Consider the following 24,332-nt stretch of genomic DNA (forward strand, 5'->3'; position numbering starts at 1 on the left):
TCCACGGAATGAGATCACACCCGTAACCTCATACATCACTGCTTTTAAGGAACCAAATTTTCTCTTCGAGAGAGTGTCTCCAATAAGATGTGTTTGGTGCTGGGTTGCAGGTGACCTTCCGTATACGTGAAGGGTGAAAGGGGTATGGTTCTTGCCAAATATCACGTCTTAGCTGCAGGTTTTGTGCTCTCTCAAGTGTAAGGCACCTTTAGACTTGTGACCGTCCTAAGCTGAATGGAGCGAAGAAGTGAGTGTCCGTATCTTTGCAACAGCAATAGTCACACGAGTTGGTGAAGGAAACTCATGATCCATCTTTCTAGGAGACCGGTCTCGGCATTTTCTGACATGTTTGAAGAGGCATGGTGTCTGTGGGTCTCTCTATATGGTGGAAGCTCTGTGCCTTTAGGACTGTGGTGTGATGGTACAATTTGACTGTCAAATCCTGCAGGTCCCTGCAAAAAAATGTTTTCTTTGTGGAGAAGTGTATGCACTCTCAGCCCATCCTTATTTTATGCCTATTAGAAATCCTTTGTTGTATTTTAAATGCTTTCCTCTAGTATTTCGCAAAAGGTAGTGCGATGAATCGATGAATGAAACAGCTAAAATTTCATACATGCTCCTCGTTCCCTGTCCACTTAAATTTTTGAGGAAACACAATAATGCTGCAGAATCATTCTTGTGTAGGTTATTAAGATTTCAGTTGTAAACATATTGCATTGTCTTGCCCTACTGCAGTCAATGGAAGTTTTGCAACTGATTTCAATAAGAATAGGTCCAGGAAAAGGCACCAAGAATGGCGTCCATTTGCATGGCTACTTCAGACACATAAAATGGTGGCAACACTACCATTTTGTATCCAGGGTGGTGATTAAAACAAAGTAAACCCTTGACCATTCCCTTTTTCAGTGCACTGCAAGCATTTCCCCCGGGTAGTCTGAAAGAAGATGGGCTCCTTTGGAGGTGAGGAAGGGGGAGGACAAGGAGGTACCATGAACCCCGGGTTGGAGATTAGCTACAGTTTCAGGGGGCTGTTTCAGAGCATTTATGGGCTTGCTGCAGGTTTTATTGCAGGAGAGCCCGAGCCCCAAAAAGAGGTTCTTCCCTTCCAGTGGAAGTGAGAAATACAACAGCTGCAGCCTTAGAAACTTGTGTTACGGTATTTTGTAATCTGGCTTTGTATAATGTGGTACTTACCATCAAAGATCTTAAGGGATGAGCGTGAATATATTTGTTTATTTACTTGTCTGAATTCCATTTAGTTTCTAGCCTGCAAGTCCTATTAATGCAAGTAACCATTGCTTACATGAATAGTTTCATTAACTGCGTGGAAAAAAGTTACATATAAATAAAGGTCAGCAGATTAAACTTCTTGAATTTTATTTAAATTCAAAAACATGCCTATTTAGTATGTTCTGTAAAACTTTGTTACAGGATTAAAATAATTTAATAATGCTGCACTGGCAAAGAAAAGTAGCTTCCAAAATTCACTTAAAAGAATTTTAATAATATGAAGTGCTGTACTTCTTTGTTTTCAACGTTTCATTTGCTAGTCTGTGTATAAAGTCAGTCTGTCGTCTTGCTGTGTCAAACTATGGTAATTTTTCTTTCAGAGACTTCACGTAAGAGTAGTGCCTTTCTTTTTAACCAAATTCCGTACCCATTTTGAGACAGAGACTCCACATTAATCTTTTTTGATGAAACTTGTTTTTCTGTCTGTTCCACAGCAGTTACGGATCCTCTTCTCATTGAATTCACGTTCACTTAATACATTTAAACTGGAGTGAGATCCGACCTATAAAATCACTGCTTCTGCAAAAAAGCATTTCAGGTTTACAGCTGGGTGTGTACCTTATAGCCACATGGCATATCTTTGTATATGATGTTGAATATGACAGAAACTGATGTGAAAGCTCTGTGTGGAGCAAAGCACTCTTACAGAGAGCTCTGGTCTATGTTTTTGGATTTTATTCAGTTCAAAGTCTTTGGGAATCAGTAAACTGGTTTTCATCTCGTTCAGCAGGCTGTGATTAGCCCACTGCTGCTGAAATCACTAGGACCTTTTCCTGGAACTTTTATTTGCTTTGCATCAAGCTGGTTGGACTTTTGCCTTGCTTAAATATTTCTCCTGTGGACAAAATGATATTCCAAAGATGAATGTTGTTATTTTCTCAAAAGCCAGATGATGAATACATGTACTATTTAATAACCATTCTTTTTAAACAGTAAGGACTTGTATGTGGAATGCTATTCCGTATTCTGTTTCAGTTTGCACTTGTACAAGTAACGGACTAACATACTGTGTTATTAGTATTCATGACATTTCCTTAATAAAACTTTTCAATGAATAACTTTATAGTCAGGCTGGTAGTTAAACTTCATAAAGTTAAGTGGATAGGATTCCCCAACAGAAGGTTTCAGGCTGCATTTTAAGAAGCGTCTTGATTGTTCGCATTTTTAGGGTTATTTTTGTTACAATAATTTAAAGCTAACTGCCTACACCAATTAGTTCAGGTAAGGTATTAAAGCACAGAAATTTGGCACTGTTTCCCCAGTTAAATATACAAGACTCGTAACAAGTACTAACACGCTTTCTAAAATTGCATTTATTTTATAATTACTGGGATATGGTTAAAGCTAAGTGTGCATGTATATATTTATAGTACATGTGTATATATAGTTTTGCAAGTTGGGAAAAGCATGACAACACATTTGTTACATCAGTCAATATTGATTAACAAAATATCTTTAAGAATTTATTTCTCTAAGACTTTTATCTGTTGATAATTTTACACTTTCAGAAATGTCTGTGTAGTAAGGAATAGTAGAATATTCTCAGTGAAAGAGAGTGCTGACGGGTAAAGTTCTATTTTTTTTGAGAATTAACTATTATGAAATTAGGCAGGTTTGAGTGGTTATCATTAAGGAAAACTCCTTTATAATTTAATATGATTGAATGTGCTAAGTTTCTCTAAACAAGAAGTAGATTCTTAAGAAATTAGTTGGAAACTGTGCATAATATAAATTTCATTTTTTGTAAAATTTCAAAAATTTAACTTCTCTAGGACTTTGACCAGTAAGGGTACATTAGTGCCAGGAACTGCTGGGCCTTAAAATAAGCCTAGTACAGAAAATTATTGTGACGTTGGTGGGAGTGGGGAACGGACTACTCTGTTCCTGTTTTCTGTTCATGTGTCATGTGAATTTTTGGTCTAATACTTACTTTTAAAAAGGTTTGGGAACCCTGCATGTTGCTGTTATTTGATAAGCTGCATGACTAGTTGGACGCGTGGGAGGGATTCACATCCATGGGCTTTGCACAGATGTCAAATGTCACCTACAATACACCAATTTTGGGCTGACAGTAAAAATGCCCTCTGTATCCGAAAGTGCCAGACAGTGCATGAATTTCATCATACAGCTTTTACTGTACTTAATACACTTTTCTGTGCTTCTCACAGTAAGCACTAGTCTTGTTAATTGTGGGCAAGATTCTTTGAATGCTCTAGTCTCACTATATCTGACTGCTGACAGAAATGAGTCGTGAAACTCGCTAAGCTTTTCTCCAAAGTTTCTGTTGGGGTACAGGGGCCTATATTGGTATGTAGGTTTCCCAGTAAAGAACATTTAGAGCTGAAGCAGAAAGTTAGACAGTTAGCTTTTTACGGAAAGCGATGGTTCCAGTGCTGTCGCTATCCCGACTGCTCAAAGAGCGTGTCACTGTCCCAAGCAACCAACGCAGCCTCCTCGGGATCAGTCACAGGATTCTGAAAACCTCTTGCTCCGTCTTTATTATATTTCTGTTTGGGGAAAAAAAAAAGTTTTTTAATTAGTTGAAGGCACATTCTGATCAGACTTTTAAAGCCAGTTTATTAACTTTATTTTTACAGATGCATCCTGCAAGCATTTCCTAAGTGTTGATGCTACCCCAGAATGCTTAAGGCTACATCAGCACTTGCAGAAATAAAGATTCAGGATTAATCCGGAAGTTTTTGTTAACCTCTACCAAGGCTGATCAGTACATTGCCCTTTTTTTTTTTTTTCCCCCAGATACAAGGTTTTCAAAAATAGGATTATAAAACAGTAGTCTTAATCCTACTGACATTTAATAAATAGCTTCAGAAAATGCTTAGTACCCAGCAAATGATTTATTTAAAGTCTTCATGAAAATACAGTAGCAAAAGTATTACACAAATGCAGGGATAATAATTATGCCTGCTACTAATCAGCCACTGTAAGTTTTGTGGTTGAACTGAAATGCATGATGTGAAACTTTTTTATTCTCTCCATCCATATTTGTGCTTTACTGTTGTAAGAAAATAAGGAAAGTAAATTGGAAAAATATCTTTCTCGCAAAGGTCACGATCAAAACTGCAAACTGTGGAAAAAATTTCAATACAATCAAGTTCTCAGATTAATCCTTTCATTTTCAGCCTTTTTTCTTTCCTAATCCCAGCAGCGTTAGAACCTTACAAGTTCAGAGACTCAAGTGGAAGGAGATTTACCGAGTTTAGTTCTCAAAACTGTACAGACTTCAGAGCCATAGCGAGAATATTCCCCTGCCATAAAGTCTAACGAGTGTGTCGGTTTAAAGCTCTTATAAAATGTGTTTTAGCTGTCTGTTGGGGGTGGTTCTGTCCTCTACCTTTTATGGGGCAATTCCTGGCTACTTAACCAAGGCACACAAGTGTGCTTTCTCTCTGGTCGCTGTTTCTGAGGATTGCCTGGCACGCCGACTCTGAATCCATCCCGGCTGCGCTCAGTTTGCATGGAGAACGTATACCGGTGCTGCTTCATTACACGCATATGTATAAACAAAATCTAAAATTAGAATCAGTGTTTTTTGTTTTTCAGGGCCGCTTTTAGGTCATGTTCTTGATAATGACAGACAGGTGTGCATTTGTAACCTTATGAATTTCATATTTATTATGCATGGGAATCTAAATTGATTAATTTAAAAACAAAGACCCGGTCCTCTGAAATCTCCTGTGTTTCATATTACACATTCCTGTTACATGAAGAAGAGTTGCTGGCAAGAAGACATATTTGCAGTGGTGGGATCACACAGCGACCAGCCTTTGTCCTGGCATGCAGATGGGGGAATATGAGTAATTTTCATCTTTCTGGTACAACACTGCTGCACAGGAGCAAAGTAAAATGGGGCTGTGGTCACGCAAGGTGGTAAAGTCAGTCACAGGTGACGGAGGTTAGCTCAGAAACTCTGTCCCTTGGCCTTTGTCTGGTAGGAGTCGGTCCCCGAGGAGAGCCTGAGTCAGGATCCATGCAGCTCCCTTGGGAACATTTGCTGGCTGGGGTCTTCCTCCCCCATTTCCTCGGCACCCTTGCAGAGCTGGCCTCTCCCTCAGTCGTCCCTCGCTAGGCCAGGGACTCCGAGGAGGATGCATTTCCACCTTTCCATTTGTTTGACCATTTCGGCTTTCAGGAGGTGGTAGTTACTGCATTCCTTTGGCGCATCCAAAATCTGGAGGAGGAGGCACAACTTCGCCCCGTCTCCAGTGCATCTTAGTTTGAATAGCCGTGGCCAAGCCTAGTTTCTGTAGTCTGGAAATTGCACTGCACGACACAAAAGAGCGCAGTGATTTACACATCAACAGTCGCTTTTCTTGCCATAACATTTCATTGTTCTTTTTCCCTAAATCTGTAATTACATGTCTTTGTCCTGCTACGTGCTGCTTCACAACAAATGTAATTCTTACACAGGCTTTGTGAGTGAAAATAATCCCGCTCAATTAGCACAGATCATAAACTTACATTGTGTGGGAGCAAGCGGTTGTAAACAACGGATTCGAAATTCGGGGCATCGCATCATTCTTTTCTCTGGTTTAGTAAGTTCTCCCCCGGCACTACTACGTGCTGGTGGGCTCCTTTAGCCAAGCCAGAGGCTGGAGGTCACCGACGCCTACAGCTTTGTTCTGCTTGGGCCTTAATACTCCAATTTAAAGTTTCCAGGAAGGCTGCCTGTGAATAAGCTAGATTTACTACGTGTGCTGTTTAAATGCTAGCACTTGGAGAAGGGTGTTCATTAGGCGCCAATTGTTTCAGTCAGTTTTTCAGGCCGATTCTCCATTAAGGAAGATCTTTGGAAAAGGCTGGCAGGCAGGAGAAAGAGGAAAGGCAGTCAGTCTTTTAGGTCTGTGCATTCGAGGACGTTGTGTTGTTGGCTGTAGTTCTAAAACATGCACTTCTTGGCCTTAATTGGAACAAACACAACTTACGGAGAAAAAAACAAACAAACCTGCTATGGCTTTTGTCCGTGTGAGACCAAGGCTCCTCATTTTGTGGATGGATCAATACTATAAGTAATTATTTATATTTTTCTTCTGTGAAGAAGTGGTGACGTTTGCCTATTAATTAATATGAGTAGGAAAGATACAATATCGAGTCTAATCCCAAACATTAAAGCTCACTGCCAGTTTGTGTAAGAAGTCTTCGTTTATACTAAGGCAAAAGCACACCTGTCTTTCACTTGTAGCACAAGAAATACAAAAAGAGCTAAAATGATGACGGTAATGGTAGAGTTTATGAAGAGAAGAAATCATTGTAGTGTAGCAGTCACACTGTCTTGGAAAAGTGTGTAATCAAAAGCATGTGTGGTCCTTGGGTCAGGTAGATCTCTGTCCATCCCAGGTCTGTAAGCGTGATCCTGGTGAGTGACTGATGTTCCTTTGTGTTATACTAGTAATATCAAATCAGCATCTTAATATGTTGTTAACTCTTAAAGTCCAAGTTGTTTCCTTTCCCATATGGCTGCTCAGGGTGTTTGAAAGATTATTCTTGTCATTCTCCCATGTCCAAAATTAGCAAAATATGTGCAAGAATAGTAGAAACGTTACCAAAGCAGAAAAACAGGATTGTAGCCCACCAGGCGTTGTACTAGCTGCTGTAAATGGCCAAATGTGGAAGAAACAGCAGTGCCTGCCAGAGACATAAAACCTACTAGAGTTCCCAAAACTGGGATAAAGACTATAAGACTCAATCCATTTGTAATTTCCAAGATCTACATAAACATCTTGTTGATATTAAATTGAGTCAGGCCTAAAATATTAAGATCTGGTTTGCTCAGTCTGTCATTTTGGTTTTGGAAACTGTGTGTTTGTTCCTTTCTGTCCCCTGCAATTGCTACTTTTCTGGATGAGATTTTATCAAGTGTCTCACATTTTGTCTTTTTTTTTTCTCTCTCTCTCTCCCCCCCCCCCCCCCCCTTTTTTCTTTTTTAGATTCCTTCCTGGACAAGGATTGGTACTATATCCACAGATAGGAGACAAACTGGATATTATATGCCCAAAGGTGGACTCTAAAACTGTTGGCCAGTATGAATATTATAAGGTCTACATGGTTGATAAAGACCAAGCAGATAGCTGTGCTATTAAAAAGGACAATACACCTCTACTCAACTGTGCCAAGCCAGATCAAGATGTTAAGTTTACCATCAAGTTTCAAGAGTTCAGTCCTAATCTCTGGGGCCTGGAATTTCAGAAGAACAAAGATTATTACGTCATATGTAAGTTCAAAATATCAATTGTTCATTCTTTTAAATATAATTGTTCATTCTTTTGTATGTTGTCTTGTACGTTATAAGCAAACTAAGAAGAATGTGAATGGGTTTGTATTTTTTTCTCTGAAAATATTTTCTTGCCAGCATATTTTCAACATTATTCCTGACTTCTGTGGGGCCTCTTGTCTCTTTTTCCCTTGGTTCGCGTAAACCAAATTAGATTGTACTTCTATGCCTGTAAAGGGCTTCTCCTTTTGTGTACAATATCATGTCCTGTATTCACATTGAAAGTTGTGTGCCTAAAACGTGATGCGTCTCCTGCTCGCACCTCTGGTGATGTGCCGTGCTATTGGCCTTGCCCTCGGGTGCCCTTATGCCAGGAGTAGGAGTAGGGTGGCCCGGCCATTCTGAGCTGAGGCATCCTGCATGAGATGGCTGGCCATTGCTCCAAGTGGTCCAAGGATTCTTGCAGTGACCTTTTGGCCGCTTTGGTGCCAACTTTGACAGAGTAATTTCCCCACAAGGGTTACTGGTGGGCTCTAGTTGAGCACGCATAGCTGCAATACATCCCTACCGTGTCCATACAGTAGCTAGGAGGGTTCTTGGGCAAAACCTAGACTAGCATGATCTTGAGTTTCCTCCTTTTTCATGGTCTTGGACTTGTAAAAAGAATGTGCGTGACACAGGCCTGGGTCCAACAATATAAACTTTGTGTGAGTTTTAGTCTGATAAGGGATTTATGGCTGAAAGTGAGTCTGGAGGTAACCGCTGTGTTTAGTGATTCAAATTACTGATGATGTGTAAAGTTAATGATGTGAATCAGGAGTTAGCATAAGCTGAGACCTCAGCAGTACAATAATTTACATTAGCTTAGGTTTTGTCATTGTAATACTATGGCCTGTGGATCTCATTTAGCCCCAGGGGGACTTGAAGTCTTGAGCAAGGATCGCCAGTTAGTAGGAGATGGACAAATTCTGTGCATTGGTTTTTCTGCAGTTACAATGGAGTTAGATACTGGTGTGTCTCATTTCTGCCACATCCTTGAAAATTGGAGGGCTGATAACTATTTCATATAATGTCTGCCATGCTAAATATTTCTTAATTTCTTAGTTAAAAATATTGGTAATTTTACAAGTGCTCTGAGCAAGTACTTTTAAAATGGAAATGGAAATGCATTTAGTATGAATTAATGCTCACTTCCTAGTTATATCCATAGTGGTACACACTGTGTGTAAAACAGGTTGTATGTCACAGAAACTAAGTAAGAATTCACTGTATTAAATATTAAATGTAGAAATAACTAACTAACAGTTGTGGGAGATATAAAACACCATTATTTGGTTTTTAAGGTTTGACAAAAAGATCACTTAATATAGGTGCTTTCTCTGTTTAGTCAGGGGGTATGTAAAAACCTGATCCCACTTACACAGTAACAGACTTCCCACTGGAATCCAGTGAGTTTTACCAGGGTAAAAGCTGCAAGATTAGATGTTGAGAGATAGTTGTCTGTAACTCCAGTGAAAATGTGTAGCATAAAAATGACCACGCTCAAATAGTTGGCTTTGATGATGAAATATGTTCAGTATTTAGTGCCGCTTTTAAAAACATCCACAGCAGACCAGCTGTAGTGGAACAAATGGCACTGTTACAATTATTACCTGAAAATTATGGGCACAAATGGAGCTTTCTGATACCCTGTCAGTACTGTCATTCTATGTCACGGATTTACCGAGAGAATTATTAAATATGTCTCATTTTCATTAGTTTTGTATAATTATTTCATTATAGCAATAAGACATAATAGAAGTTGCATTTCCTGGAAGATTACAGTATAGTTTGGTTGAAAGAACTTGCTCAGCCTTCAGCCTAATGCCTCAAAAATCACACTGGTCTTGCAGTAATACTGGAGTGCCTTAGGATATTACTTTCCCTGCTCATTCTGGCATAAACAAATGGCTAATTTATCACTATATTGCTAGCATACTAACCGAGCTGCAGCAGGGGTACCCATACATTTTAATAGGCTGGACCAAAAAAAAAACCAAACCAAAAACCAACCCTGAAAACCCAGCCATCCTGAAGCTAAAACTCTCTCTTTTCTATCATTTGGGGAGGAAACACTGAACTCAGTGATGTCGGTCTCAGAAACACTACAAGGGGAAGAAAACTAGGCCAGGGCTCAGCTAGGACACCATTTTACAGAGATGCTGGAGCTAGATAGGATTTTAACAGTTTGTTCAAAAGCTCATGACCTCATGTCAGACCAAAGCTCTGACACAGCCTTGTCAGATGCAAGTTCTGGTAGTCAGGACGTTTACTGTCATTTTTATGAGTAATATAATACATCTTAATCACGTATGGAAATCAGGCCAGAAATCATTTGTGTACATCCCTATTCCCAGACCTGTAATTTAACAGGTGTGCTCAGGCCCAAAGGGGGAATGCCATCTCCGATACTGCTCGCTTTCTTTCTGTCTTTCTTTCTTTCTTTCTTGTTTGGGAATTTTGAGTTTTGTCTTGATTTGTTGGGGTTTTTTTTGGGGGGTGGGAGCACTATGAAGTGAAGGCAATGATGCATTTTATGTGCCAGCTTTTGATTTTGAAGTATTTTAGGACCTTGTATTCCCTCGACTAAGGGGCATCAAACAAACCTGACACAAGAGTTTACTGAGCCCAGCATCTTTCCAGTGCTTACTGTGGCTGCATCTACAGCCTAATCTCATGCCGTTTATGCTGGCAGGCGGTTGTCAGTCCTTTAAATGTTTTGTGCATTGTCATGTACCTTTATCATCTTGCCATTATTTGAAAACACGGTTTGATGTTTCTAAGGTAATAGTATGTGGTTTGTGGAGCTGTATTAAACAGTAAAATCTCTATTCAGATTAGGGGGTTAGTCATTTTGGGATGAGGAGTTATAACACAGGATGAAGCAGCTTCCTGAACCCTGTGTACCTTTAGGGAAATGTGACTGTACAGGAATTCTTCAAGCCATAATTTTTATATCATCCAGATGATGATATAAATGATAGGTATAGCAGAAGGAGTTCTTTTCTACTCAATACTTCCCTAAGTCTAAGCATATAAAAGATGCAACTTTTCTCATTCCACAATTCACAATTTTTTAAAAAAGTTAAAACTGAGATGAGTTTCTGATACCTGTTTTCACATTTAATGGTACTTTAATCCAAAAATAATCTAATCCATTTCTTGGCAAGATATTCCTCAATGTCACTATCAGGATCCAAAGGGTTAATTTTGTGAACAGCAGTACTTTGAAAGATGATACTGAATGGTATTGTGAAAGTGAATAAATGATGTAACAGAGTGTCCTTGCTTTCTCTTCTTTGCTATCATCAGTTTTTGGTTCCTCAGAAATTAATAGATTAATTTTCCTACAGTTACCCGATTTCTTTTCAGCAGAACTGGAGAAGGTCAAATGTACTTGAGGTCTCGGAAGCATTAATGTTAGATTAACCTAAAATATGTGACCATTTAGCTAACATATCGTAAGTCTCTAAGGAAATCCTTAATCAGATGCATGAAGGAAGATACATTGTGCCCAACAACATAAATATCTGTGCGAAGGGCAAAGAAAGATAAAACAGAAGAAAGGTGTGCAGATTTGCAACTCTGATGTTTGCATTAAAAAGTCTTTTTATGTCTTTGCATGGTTAGGGAATGAAGTGTAATTTTCTGCTGTTGTGGATTGCTCAGAAGGAGCAATGAGTATCTTCTCAATACTAGGGGATTGATCTGCAAGTACTTGCAGGGTCGTGGTATAACTGCTTCAGAACCTCTCCCAGATGCAGCGTTTCTTGTATGGGAGGGAGACGTGTTAGCATAGTACAAGCTATATAATATGCCAAAGACGTTTACTTTCGGTGACCAGTTGTCGTCCTGAACCGTTCCCAGCAAACTTGGCCTTTAATCAGAGGGCATAGAGAGCGCTGCGGTACCCTGGGTTTGCACTGAGGGAACGCCCTGGGGAAGCCTGCGGGAAGCTACGCCAGAGGAAGGGGAGCAGTGCCGCTTGCCTTCCAGCCACCATCACACTCCTGAAATAGTTTGGCCAAGCAAGCACATACTCTGCTCACTTCATCTCTTCTTTTGCATAAGTAAAATGAAGATTATGGGCTGGCATCATCAGCATTAAAAAATAAGTCACCTGCAATGAAGTCTTCACCTGTTCAAAATTTATAGAAGAGTGGCTTGAGACTTGGGAAGGGGCTACAGAATGGTCCCAGAACAGGTTCCTCTAAAATGCTTGCTCTGCCTGCGACCTCATTAGCTGAGCTTGCCGAGCTAATGATGCTCATTGGCTTTGACATTGGCAAAATGGAATATGCAGCTTTCCTTAAATGTTTTTTGTCAACTTTTTAAAGTGACCCACTTACATAATTGGCCTCTGGCTTAAATTAAAAAACATACATATGTGTATATATTTGGTCCCTGACTGATGTAAAGGTTTATACTGGCTAGTAGCACTACATTTTGGGTAACTGCTTTAATAGTACTGTGGCTTTTAAAATCGAAACAGTCATTCTGAAACTTTGGCATTAGCTGGGTTTGAAAAAAATCACAAGGCTTTTTATGTTTTCACTTTGTCATTCTGTTACAATTAAAGGGCAATAACTGTCTGAGGAAGAACACATTAAAGGACAATATAGATTGTGCCCTGAAATACAGCCCAGCTGGGAAGAATAAATCTCTTTGCGTGGCCAAATAGATTTACATTAAAATGTTATGTTAGTATTCTGAGCAAACAGTTTAAGCGCCGGCTAATCTGGCTGGCTGGGCATTCAGACACCTCTCTGAGGCAGGTTTCAGTCCGCAGCCCCCTGCAACCTCCCAAACACCTAGCAAGAACTACCCGAAAGGAAACAGCAGATTTTCCTTTGTTTGGAGGTTAATTCCAAACTAGCCAAAACAGCAACAAAAGCTGTATCAGAATTTCAATTCCATTTCTTTTGCAACAAAAACATTTTTCATGCTTTTTGTTAAAGACTCTCTGGTCCAGGAATCTATCTATGTTTTGGTGGTGGTGGTGTTAATGAAAGCCTATGTGATAACAGCCACCCCGATTCCAGTTATACAAAGATCACATTTATTTCTTTCCTTTCTCCTCCTCCTTCCTCAGAAAATTAGATAAATGAATTCTTCTTAGTGTAAAATGATATCCAGAGGTCAGTCTTTGACTTTGCTGAGAGTCTTTTAAGGGATATATCAGCCGTACCACTTAGCTCTTGTTGAATTAAATATAAATACAGCTCATACAAATAATATTATTGGAGAAAAAAATCACTGTCTGTGCAGCCTCAGATTTCTAACAGAGTCTGAGACCTACAGGATTAATGGAGTCATGGTCCTTTGGGGTTTTGTCCCAGACCACACAGGTCTTGTAAGATAATAAGGCTATTTTAGATTGATGGACTTTGTTCATATTCGGTGCCATTACCTAGGCAATACCGACCGTTTATCTCCTTTAAAGTAGACAGAGATAGTTCACCAGGAAATCTGTTATTATTTCTCTATTCCTAAGGGAAGGAAATGAAAGATAGGAATGCTCAGTTTGTTAATTGATGGCATCTTGTGAAAAAATACATTTATCCTCCCCCGCATCCCCCCAAGTATTCCAAATGGATGTGGAATCAGATGAAAATGAAGAATAATTATTCAGTCTGGAAGAAAGAATTATTCAGGAAATACTCAGGAATTAAACAGGTTTTAAAATTTCATAGGAAGCTGTTTAATATTTTTAGTCACTATTTTTTCTAATTTTTTTAGTTCCTCATAAACAATTTATAAATATTGGAAATACAGTACATTCACAAAGAAAGATACAATATTCTCACTTAGAAGTCTTTATATAGTATACATATCAACAATAAGGGACACTTGAAGTGCTTTGCAAAAAACAGCTTAAACCCTGGTCTTCTACAAGTTGTATATTTTCTTAGATTTACATATACATCCTTAATAGGACTACATGCAGAAGGTGGTTGGGTTGAGTGTGTATTTTATGCTTTATATGCAGGGTATGAGTAACTGTTTAAATCAAGGGAGTGTGTACTGGGGAGACACGCCATGCTATGAGGAAAGTATCTGTCTAAACTGAAACTTAGAAGCACACTAGCATGCTGAAAGACATTTAACTTTCATTTTGTACCTAAGTTTGGTGATGAGCATTTATCTCATCAAGTGGGATGATCAGTCTTTATTTTATACAGTTGCTTGTATTATATCTTACATATTACAGTATTTTAAGTCCTAAAATAAAAGACCAGGAACTGCATAAGCGTTTATAAAGGCTTTAATGAAATTGATTTTAAATACTTGAAATTGTTTGCCTCATTAAAGTCTTTATGTAGCTGGATTGGAGGGAAATGACTTTTGTCTGAGAACTGCATTAGCTAAAACAGAGTTGAAATGGTTGAAAAACAGGATTAAATGCCAGTTTGGACTTTCTTTCCTGACTTTAGTCAATCCTGGAAACTTTGGAGGAAGAATATTTCAGGATTTATTTCTGATAAATCAGACTATAAAACTAAGCCCTAATGGGCAGTCTTCCAGTTGCTTTTTTTCATTCCCAAGGAAATCATGCAAATATTTCTGTGAGTAAAAGCAGGATTAGGCTTAAGGTAGTTTTAGCAGTTCTTGGAGAAGAGTGGAGAAGAGTCTGTATTAAGCTGGTAATGCTGGTTTTAAGAAGCATGTTCGGATCTTTGTTAGCATGATTTATCTGTTTTCTGTTCGGTAGATGAAGACAGCAAAAATAACTAAACCGCAGCAGCAGACTAGTCCTTATGTGCTCACTGAGCTGCTGTGAGAGAAACAGAAGTCTGAATCTAAATCCTGCCAGGGAAACGGAGAAGGATTTGCTTTTCAAGTATTTCATATTAGCACGTAAATGCGTTAGACCACAACAGTGCAGTTGATCACAGAATCACAGAATGGTTGAGTTTGGATGGCAGCTCTGGCGATCATCTAGTCCCCTGCTCAAGCCCTTGCTCAAGCAGGCGCAGCTGCAGCAAGTTGCCCAGGACTGTGTCCAGCTGAGTTTTGAATATCTCCAAAGATGGAGACTCCACAGCCTTCCTGGACAACTTGTTCCAGTGCTCAGTCACCCTCACATTTAAAAAGGTTTTCTCAGGTTTAAACAGCATTCCCTGTATTTCAGTTTGTGCCCATTGCTTCTTGTCCTGTCACTGGGCACCACTGAGAAGAGTCTGGCTCTTCCTTCTTTACTCCCCCCACCAGGTATTTACACACATGGATAAGATCCCCCTGAGCCTTCTCTTCTCCAGACTGAACATTCCCAAGTCCTCAGCCTCTCCTATACAGATGCTCCAGTTCCTTCATCGTGTCTATGAGCATTTACTGGACTTGCTCCTGTAAGTCCATGTCTGTCTTGTATTGGGGACGACTGTACCCAGCACTCCAGCTGTGGCCTCACCAGTGCTGAGTAGAGGGGAAGGATCACCTTCTTCTGCCTGCTGGTGGTGCTCTGCCAAATGCAGCCCAGGAGGCTGTTGGCCGCCTTTGCTGCAAGGGCACGTTGCTGGCTCATGGTCAACTTGGTGTCCACCAGGACCCCCAGTGCCTTTTCTGCAAAGCTGCTTTCTAGTTGTTTGGCCCCAGCCTGTGCTGAATCTCAGTTCCACCTGCTGTCCAGAGGCTGCCACAGCAGATTCAAGGCATTCATTAAATAATTTGTGTTGCAAAAGAAAAAAAAAAAAGAGCTTAATAATGTTATACTGGTGAAATATTAAAAGCTGTTTGAATGTCATTATTAAATGTATCGGTTCTCCTGTCTAGTTATGACTTTTCAAAATTCCAAACACTGGAGGATTAACATAGGTGTCCCATCGGAGTTTCTTAAAATGAACTGAGTTGTGCCTACGTGATAATTTCTGAAGAAGCTAAACCCCTTAACTTCTTACGGCGAGTATTTGAACTAGAGGTCCTGTAGCACCTTGGAAATTCAGATTGCTTTATTTCAGCAATGTTCCCTCATTAAGTTTTAGTCCATGGGTATTTTGAAGTTCTAAACACAAACATAAGCATACTGCAATCAAAACAGTGCTTAACTTCTGATCATCTTTGCCAAGTGCACAGTCATCCAATAGTATCATAATTGATCTCAGTAGTAAGGTGCCAAACTCTGTGTTGCCGAAGGATAGTCAGATGATGTAAATAGCTTTTTGTGTTTTGCAGTAAAGCACACTTTTTTTGTGCTTGATGTAAAAGCAGGAGATGAAGGTATTCTTTTATTGAAGCAAACATGTGGAAAATTGCTTTAGATTGTTATAGTACAGAGTATCTCCCCTGAAAGGAATGAGGTTCATCTATAGGGCAAACTCTCACTGTGGCACTTTATTTGGGTTACTCCTGGACTCTGTGTGGTCACAGCAAATAACGTCATGTCCATCGAAACTGTTATAACCATGAGACTGGCACATTTTCTCATCTACAGTGTTATATTCTAAACTGTCACTAGGCATTAACTCAGTCACTGGTGAAGTCCTACCACCTAGAGATGAACTCTGCCTCAGAACGATGTTTTCCACTCCAGTGCTACTCGTATAGCAATTACTGGGTCATTAATATCATTGCATGCAATTAGTGACAGTAGAATGAGCAAGAGATTTGTTATTTATTTAATATGAACTTTCACTATAACCCTTTCTTATCCAAGTGCTACAGACAGAAACCAGAGAGATTTTCAAGGCAGATGAACATCCTTGAAGAGTGGTGTTGAGTTTGTATGATACAGAAAATAGGTCCTCATTTAATGTTAACGCTTCTGCCTTTGTTTCCAGCAAACCCGCTTGTCATTAGCAACAATCAGTGTAACCTGAATGCTAGCTAATTCTATTAGTTTTGTTCAGCTGAACTGTTAAGCAAAGCTTGCTGTGGTAGCGGGGAGGTACTTCTCCCCATCCATGAGAGGCTTTTGCCAATAGTGTGCAGGGAGAAAGGATGAACTTTCGTAAAATACTTGTTTGTGGTTGGTGAAGTTAACTAGCTAGTAATCTGGTTTAGATGCATACGTTCTGATATACGCTGAATACATCATAATTAGTGGGCTTACATCTGCCACAGTTACTTCACCGCTCACAAATATATAATTTGTTTATGTAAACTAGAAGCAACCATGTGTGCAGTAGATCATTATCTGACAACATTTCTCAAAGTATGTGAAATATAGAACTGAAATACTTTCAGAAATGCTTAACTGTAATGAAAGACTTAAATTGTCATTCACAGTGATACAGTATTGAGATGCTTTTTTTTTTTTTTTTTTTTTTTTTTTATGATCTCTAAGTCATTCCAAGAGAATTTTGAGAAGGGACACTTGACAGCAGTGAAGCAAGTAGGATTTTGTCATGGGTGGGTGGATGCTGTGACCTTCTGTAATGGATAATAATTCAGTAAATAGTTCACTGTTTAGTACACTTCAGCTGTGGTATTCCTTAACCCAGAGATGAAGTGGTGCTGTTTTTAAAATGATAGGCAGCAGAAACCAGTTGGAGCTCACAGCTTTTTTGATACTTTCCAACTCTGTCTTGCTCACTGTCTCTTTTTCCCTTTATGGAAAGACTTTGTTGACGTAAAGGGCTTTCTTTTTTTTACCACCTATATTCTTGTTGTGTGATGCCACGTCTCCCTGGAATGAAGAGAATCATTCTGAATGTAGGAAAGGGGGGAAACTTTACAAGAACTCTCTCCCTGTTTTGCGTTTAATACTTGGGCGGTCCTTCTCAGTCAGACGACATGAGATGTGGGAAGGAGAGTCTATGGATTTCCAGAGGTGTGCCTGGAATTAAACGGTTGGTATGTACCAAGGTATATTACAGTACAGAACTGATTGGCTCTGTCTTGCTTGTGTCCTCCACATTGCCCCCCCCCCCCCCCCCGCCAAAAAAAATTAAAACAGTAATGAAATCTATCCCTTTCTTGAATATGAAAACAAATGGAGAATTCTATGGGGAATTATATAAAGACCCCTATATCATGAGTCCGATCTAAGTACCACAAGTCACGCCATTCACATTTGGACAAGATACATTTTAGAGCAGTGGTTAGAAAAGTGAATCACAAAGTTTCACTGCAGAGCCTTTGCCTTCTTCCAGGCAAGAAGAGGCCTGTTTTTTATTTTACTTCATTTTGTTCTGGTTTTAGCTTGACTGGGGAGGGCATTGCTGCTTACTTGCTGTGCAGAATATAATTTGTGGATCCTGTTCAGATATAAATCCTGAGACATACAACATAGGACTTAATTTAAAAAACAACAAGGATAAGAAGTGGAAAAGAAGAGGGGAGGATTCTGTTCCTTTCCTTCACATAGAAGTTTTGCCTCGTGTGGATAGAGAGGAAAAAAGGCTGGCTTCAAGAGTATTTATAAACACTCCATAAGCTTTAGTTTAAGAAAAAAAACCTATCTTAATTTGAAGAAATATGTGGAATAAGATTGAGAGAATGAGAGTTTCTGAATGGTCTTTAGGTTTAGAAACTCCTCAAAATTCTGCTGTCACCTCGACTTTGCAAGTAGGACAAATAAAAAAACAGATATGTCTGAAAAACGCAAAATTATTGGTAAACCATTTTAATACATTTTTCCTTACTGTCTCGGTGTCCTATATTGTATTAATTGAGCAAATTCAGCAGGTTTTTATCTTTTTTGTTGAAGATCCTTTCTTTGTCTCGGTAAGATCAGTAGAAAAGTTAGGACGTGATTTTATTGTTCAAGCACAAAGAGTTAAACAGAGGAGGTCTCCAGTCTGTAGATAGAAGCACAGACAACACGTTGACAGTACTCCGTGCAACTATTCATAATGCATTTAAGTTTTAGCACTTGCGGTCCAGGTGTGGGACCGCTGACAGTTAAATTTTGGAAGACAATTTCATTTTGTTTAAAAAGTGAAGGTTTCAGCATCAGTCTCATTTTTTGTCACTACAAGCAAGGGTAAACCGTTAGTTACTAGTAGTTGAAATTGGTATATTTATCTTCTCTCTAAACTTTCTGCAGCTTGCCCAACGTAGTGTTTGCCAAGCTACCTGTTCGTTGGTGAGTGGCCTGAACAATTTTTTTGGGTTGTCTCAGATCTCCATGCAGATCTGGCATTGCTACTAAGTGGGGAAAAAAAAAAATAATTTCATTTAATTAAAACACTCTTTCTATTACCTCAGCTGCCTTGTTCTTCATCCCTGGCTGGTCTAGAAACAACCTCTGTATTGTGATCTGTGATTTGTGGTTTTGCAGTGTGTGATTTCTGGTCTTCTTAAACCTGTCCCATAAATTTAGATAATTTATGGGAAAGAAGAATTATTTATTCGGTGCTTTACTAAGAGAGTCATTAAAAGGACCAAAAGCAGATGAAAGCAGTCAGAGCACAAACACACGATGCCCGGCCAAAATAGTGTTCTATTACTTAATAAAATAAAAAGCCCTCAAAAGCTTTACATGCACTTAGTAATCCTGTGAGTGCATATGAGATCAAGTCCAGCTTTGCTTTAAGAATAACTTCTTACTACTGTTGGATCTAAAGCTTTTGTGGATTTTTGCTGCTGTTTAGGCTTTTCCATTCCTTTTCTAAGCACAGCTGGGGAAAAGTGGAGATGGGTAGGGTTATTTAATTTTATTTAGCTCTGATTTTGAGAAACCTGTTTTCTGATGCTGAATTCAAGCAGCGTTTAAGAAAAAAATGGTGTAAATCCCTACTATTGGACAGTACTGATCTACCCCAAAGAAATCTGTAATTCTCATTTTTCTGTTAACAGATCCACACCAGCAGCAATTAATTCTTGATGACCTCGTCAAAGATGTGTCTTTGATACATTGCCAAATGGCTTGTATCATCCAGCACACTAAGGGGGTACAAAACCAATTTTGCCCTTGCCCATCAGTTGACATCACTCATTCATTCCTATAGTCTGTGGTTTAGGGTCCATTTAGTTTCCACAGGAAAATTAAGTATGACGATCATAATTTCTCTCTTCGGCTATGTAGTCCATTTCATATTCAAGCTCTAGAAATAAATGTGTTATAAAGTTGTGTTGGTTCAAAGGATATGACATTTAATTTGCAAGTAGGTAATGTTTTTCCTAATCCTAAAACATAAAAGTATGGGTAATAATTGTGGCAGAATTAAGAGGCTGAGATTTTTGTCTGCTGGTGTTTTGTTTTAAGTAATTGTGATGGCATTTTTTCATTTTGTAATGTGCGTTTTTAGGAGTGAAGGAAGTTGAATTTTTGTGACTGTGCCTTCATTTCTAATCTCTTTGTGAATGAAAAGCTATATACAGGCACAAATCCAGCAGCTTAATTCTCCATCTGATGAGAACAATGTTACCAACCTGATAGGTTGAAAACAGCCAAGATCCATGCAGTGGCTTAGCCTCCTCCTGGGAGGCAGCGTAATAACAACCAAATGAAGACATATTAAAATGTAATATTACTTCCTCTCCATGGGGACTGTATAAGAATCATAGCCAGGAACTATTCTTGTCAGCTGACTCTGTTTTGCTCACTGATTCCCTGTCTCTGCATTTATGACTAATGCGTATCGCACAATAAACAAGTTGAGAAGTTTTAAAAGCAAATAAATGTAAACTGTCATACACTGATTTACATGAGTTCCAGGTGTTTTGGTTTTTGGTTGTTTTTTGTTTTTTGGTTTTTTTTAATCATTTATATATTTCGAAGAAGGGAAGGCAGAGCTGGAATGAAATCTTTGGTCTGAATAATTTCATTTCCTCTTGTGTAAGGGAGAGGATATGTTAAGGCAGTGTTTTACAAAACTGAAAATGTATACTATCTTCTCCAAAGTAAGTATGTATCAGCAGACTCTTAACCACAATTTCATAACGAGTCAGTTTTTTCTGAAAGTTGAAAACCCAAACTTATATTCCTTATAAAATGGCAGCTGCTGTTGTATTCAAGGAATGCAGACACACAGTGTCTGTGTATACGGAGCTCAAACATCATTTTAGACTGACTGCTGTAAACATTGCCTATAAATTACTACTATTTTGTCAGAAAGTCTTAAAATTAATAGAGATTTTAGGGCAATTATATATGTTTATTGGTAGGTGTGGATAAACTGTTGACTGAATAATTTAGTGTGCTTTTGACTGTAAATTTTAGTTTTGCAATTGACACCATTGGAACAGGACAGGTCTCAGAAAATCAGAGGTACCTATCCCTCAAAAGATTTAAAAACATTTTGCTACCTGTTTAACAACATTGTACTTACTTCTGGTTTCCTATGTGTTGCTGTATTAATACAAAGTGAAGTGTGGGATCCTGAGAGTATTTAATACTAATGAGAAACTTTACATTAATCATTAATTATGTTTATTAATGTTAACATTTAAGTAGTATCTAGTCGTCTTAGCACAGGGCCATGTAGGGTAGTTCACGTGTGAGTAATTGCTTCTAAAATATATCCATATTTAGATCAAAATATAAAAAAACCCACAAACCTGTTATTTTTTATATATATGTACATAAAAATAAACTGGATGGAAGGCCTAAAACTTAATCATATAAACACACCGGAGAGTAGCATTTCCGTTTTAGACACAAGAAACTTGTGTTATGTTTCTGTGTTTATACCCAAAACTCCTATCAGACACTTTTTTTTTTTTTTTAAATATCCTTTCAGTGTGAGCAGAGCTCCTGGTACAGGGTCACTTTCCTGCAGAAGTGTGAGTGCGGTGGAGGAGCATACATGATAGTGGGTACAATTTTCATTTGGAGAGCCGTATAGAAAGGCAGCGGCAAGTGTTTGAGGAATATTTTGGACTTGCTCCCTTGTTTGACGTCTGCACACTAAACTGTCAAGGGGCATTAGCAGTATGAAACTGTGTTTTCTCTGATGTCCCAGATTATTTCTTTTTCTCCATGCAGCTTGAAACGATGTGTTTAAAACTACCCACTTTTTTCCTGGTAGACTAGGGATATGTGAGGTTGTATTTCGATAGTCTTAATGAATTTTGAAAAATAATTTCCTCCAGTGGCCTTGGGTAATCGTCGGTTTAATTACAGGGAGAAGCTGAGATGGAAACTTTGCTTTGTCACTGAAATGCTCCTCTTTGAAAATTCCCTGTTCCTCGGGATGTAGCAGTCTATACTCTGAGCTATAACGTAGGCTTTCCGAAAACCCCTTGAAGAACTGTGGAAAAAGTGAATACTTCTGCAAATTCATTCATCTGACATCAAAGCTATGAAAGCATTCTTTTAGCAAGCAAGCGAGGCAGATTGCGCTCGCGTAGGCACACAACCAGACTCATTGTACATCTGGGCCTTCCCGTTTGGAGACTGTATTTGAAGTAATCTTGCGTTCTTTTTGCCGTCTTACTTTCTTATTCTGTACTGAGGTCAGACTGCATCCTCTGTATCTTATTGAGGTCTCCTGCTCTGTGGGTTAAATGGATAGGCCTTCAAAGAATAAAAAGTCATTGATGTTCAGAAGAAGCAGCACTCTATTCAATTAAAATCAAGTAGAAGGTGTTTAAGGAGATGTGAGCCCCCATCGCCTCGATTAAAAAACAAACGAAGAATAGCGCAAGCAAGACAAAGAATAGCAAGACAAAGTCAGTGTTTATTAGTTGTACTTTCAGTTGATGCTCAGCTTTGGTATTTCTATTTACTGCTTTTTTTTCCCCTTGTCCTTGTGCTGGTACATTGGCAAATAGGTCATAAAAAACACTTTCAGCAAAGACACATTTGATTTATGTCCAGAACTGGTTCTTAGTATTGATTTTTTTTCCCTCTGGAAAAAAACAAAAGAAAACAAAACTATATGTCTCCATTATTTTCTGAGCTTGGCAATTCAGTGGCACATTTCAGATCGGCTTTTATCTTAAATTACTCATTGTGCTCTTTTATATTTTAAAAAGTCTTTTTTGCAAGTTGGGTAAAAAAGTAGTTGCACGTATGGCCATTGTTATGTTTTTACAGGGGGGAGGGAACAAGAGGAGGAACTGGGAGGGACCATGTATGAGGAGAAGGGAATTTTAGGAAAAGAAAGCACAATTTGGGAAGTTTGTATGGTGGCTGTAATTCGAGTTAGTCACAAAAGCGGCAGAAGTGGAACAAAAACAAGAAGTAGATCAAAGGCTAGGAAACAGGGTTCAGCGGTATGGGGTTTATATCTTTACGGCTAGAGAGAAGATTAGAGCAAGAAAAATACTGCCATGGGGCTGGGAAGACATTGTGAAGGAAAAAGGAAGTATACATAGGCTGCATTTGAAAGAAAACCCCCAAGGAAGGTGAAAGAGAAGGAGCGAGAATTAAAAACAAAGATCTGAACAGTATGAAGCCCAGGTTGGATTAGATCCTGAGCTGAAAGGAGAGGGGCAGAGGCAGGAAAGTGCTGCTTAAGCAGTTCACCACAGCCACGGCAAGCAGCGAGCTCCGTTATCTCCCATTTTCTATTTTGTTTTCTCCAGCTGGTGGCCCGGTGCCGGTGCGTGTGCGTGCACCCACTCGTACGTGCGTTTTGGGCCTTGGATAAACAGCTCCAAGAAATGATGGTGAAATCTGCACCCCCGGGACAACTGGGGTGGGAAAACCCCTCGTGCGTTTCCTAAATAGCGAAGCCAGAGTCCACCGTTGGTGGACGTGCCTGCTTTGCCACCACGGCCGGGGCACCAGCACACGCGCCGACGTGGCCGGTGCCTGGCGTGGCGTGGTGCAGAGTGGCGGCGATGCCCAGGGCTGAGGAGATGCCGAGTAGTTTTCCAGCAGCTGTTGAGGGTTGGCAACCAACAGCTGGCTCGGGTGGCAGCGGCAGCACACCTCTAGACCGTGACTCAACATTTTGGATTCTCCAAGGGAGTTGTGCCTTGTGCACAAATCTCATTGCAGCATCAGCTTGCGGCAGGGTTGTGCGGTTCCAGCCAGCGCCTAGATAAGCGAGAACAATATAAATGCAGGGGAAAGCACCCATTTGTTTGTACGAGCTAAAAGGTTTCCGTGAGAATAGAGCATATTCCCCCCCGCCACCCACCCCTGCGGAGGCTCCTCAATGCTGAGAAAAGTGAGATTGTACTTTAAAATATTAAATGGTTTTCCAATCAGTGCAGAATCTCAGCTTTCACCTGGGTCTTTTGTACGCATTCACTTCTTCCAGCAGGAGATTTGTAATAGAGGAAGCAGGTGTAACATGGTGATTATAAAGATATTGTTGGGGGGGAAAAAAAGGGTGAATTTTCAGTGCTTTGCTCCTCTGAGCCTGCCAGGGCTTCCTTTTCAGCTGACTCCATCACCTTTTAGCAAGGTGCTGTGTTTTCATCCAAGTCAGTCAGTCAGTCAATTGTGCATAGAAAAAAAGGTTGCTGGGTAAATTTGAAAACTTGATAAGGCATTCCTCCATTTGTATATATTGTACAGCTTACCAATGTATTCATTCCTTTGGCTTTCAGCATTTCACAACTTTCCATAGGTCAGCCTGACCAACAAGAACAGGCCCTGGTAGATTGAAAGATTTCTGCTTTCAGACACTCATGTTCACATCACTTTGCCTGTTGATTTCCTGGTTTTTATTTATTTTTATTTTTTTATTTTTCTTTTATTTTTAATCAGCAACATCAAATGGGTCTTTGGAGGGCCTGGATAACCAGGAGGGAGGGGTGTGCCAGACAAAAACCATGAAGATCCTCATGAAAGTTGGACAAGGTAAAGACCATCTGCTGTTTCATGAAAACACTTTGATCAGTCTCGGTGTCCTTTTAGTTTTCAGGCTTCTTTTAGCGGTGTAGAGCAGAGAGCCAACCGAGTCTAGTGTGGTCACTCCTCCCCTATAGTCTGAAA

At 39.4% G+C, this 24,332-nt stretch overlaps 1 protein-coding gene across 3 annotated transcripts in view; it reads left to right on the forward strand.

Moving 5' to 3' along the window:
* Positions 1 to 24,332, forward strand: part of EFNB2 (ephrin B2) — a 45,962-nt gene that overhangs the window by 15,431 nt on the left and 6,199 nt on the right. For all 3 annotated transcript variants that reach the window (XR_012997269.1, XR_012997270.1, XM_076361240.1), the window contains exons 2-3: positions 7,236 to 7,519; positions 24,105 to 24,197. Coding sequence is in view for 1 of the 3 variants with exons in the window: in XM_076361240.1 (XP_076217355.1) it covers positions 7,236 to 7,519; positions 24,105 to 24,197 (377 nt within the window). In the remaining 2 variants the exon portion in view is untranslated. The remainder of the gene's footprint in view (positions 1 to 7,235; positions 7,520 to 24,104; positions 24,198 to 24,332) is intronic.

The sequence above is a fragment of the Aptenodytes patagonicus genome, chromosome 1 (genome assembly GCF_965638725.1).
Source record: "Aptenodytes patagonicus chromosome 1, bAptPat1.pri.cur, whole genome shotgun sequence".
Classification (NCBI taxonomy): Eukaryota; Metazoa; Chordata; class Aves; order Sphenisciformes; family Spheniscidae; genus Aptenodytes; species Aptenodytes patagonicus.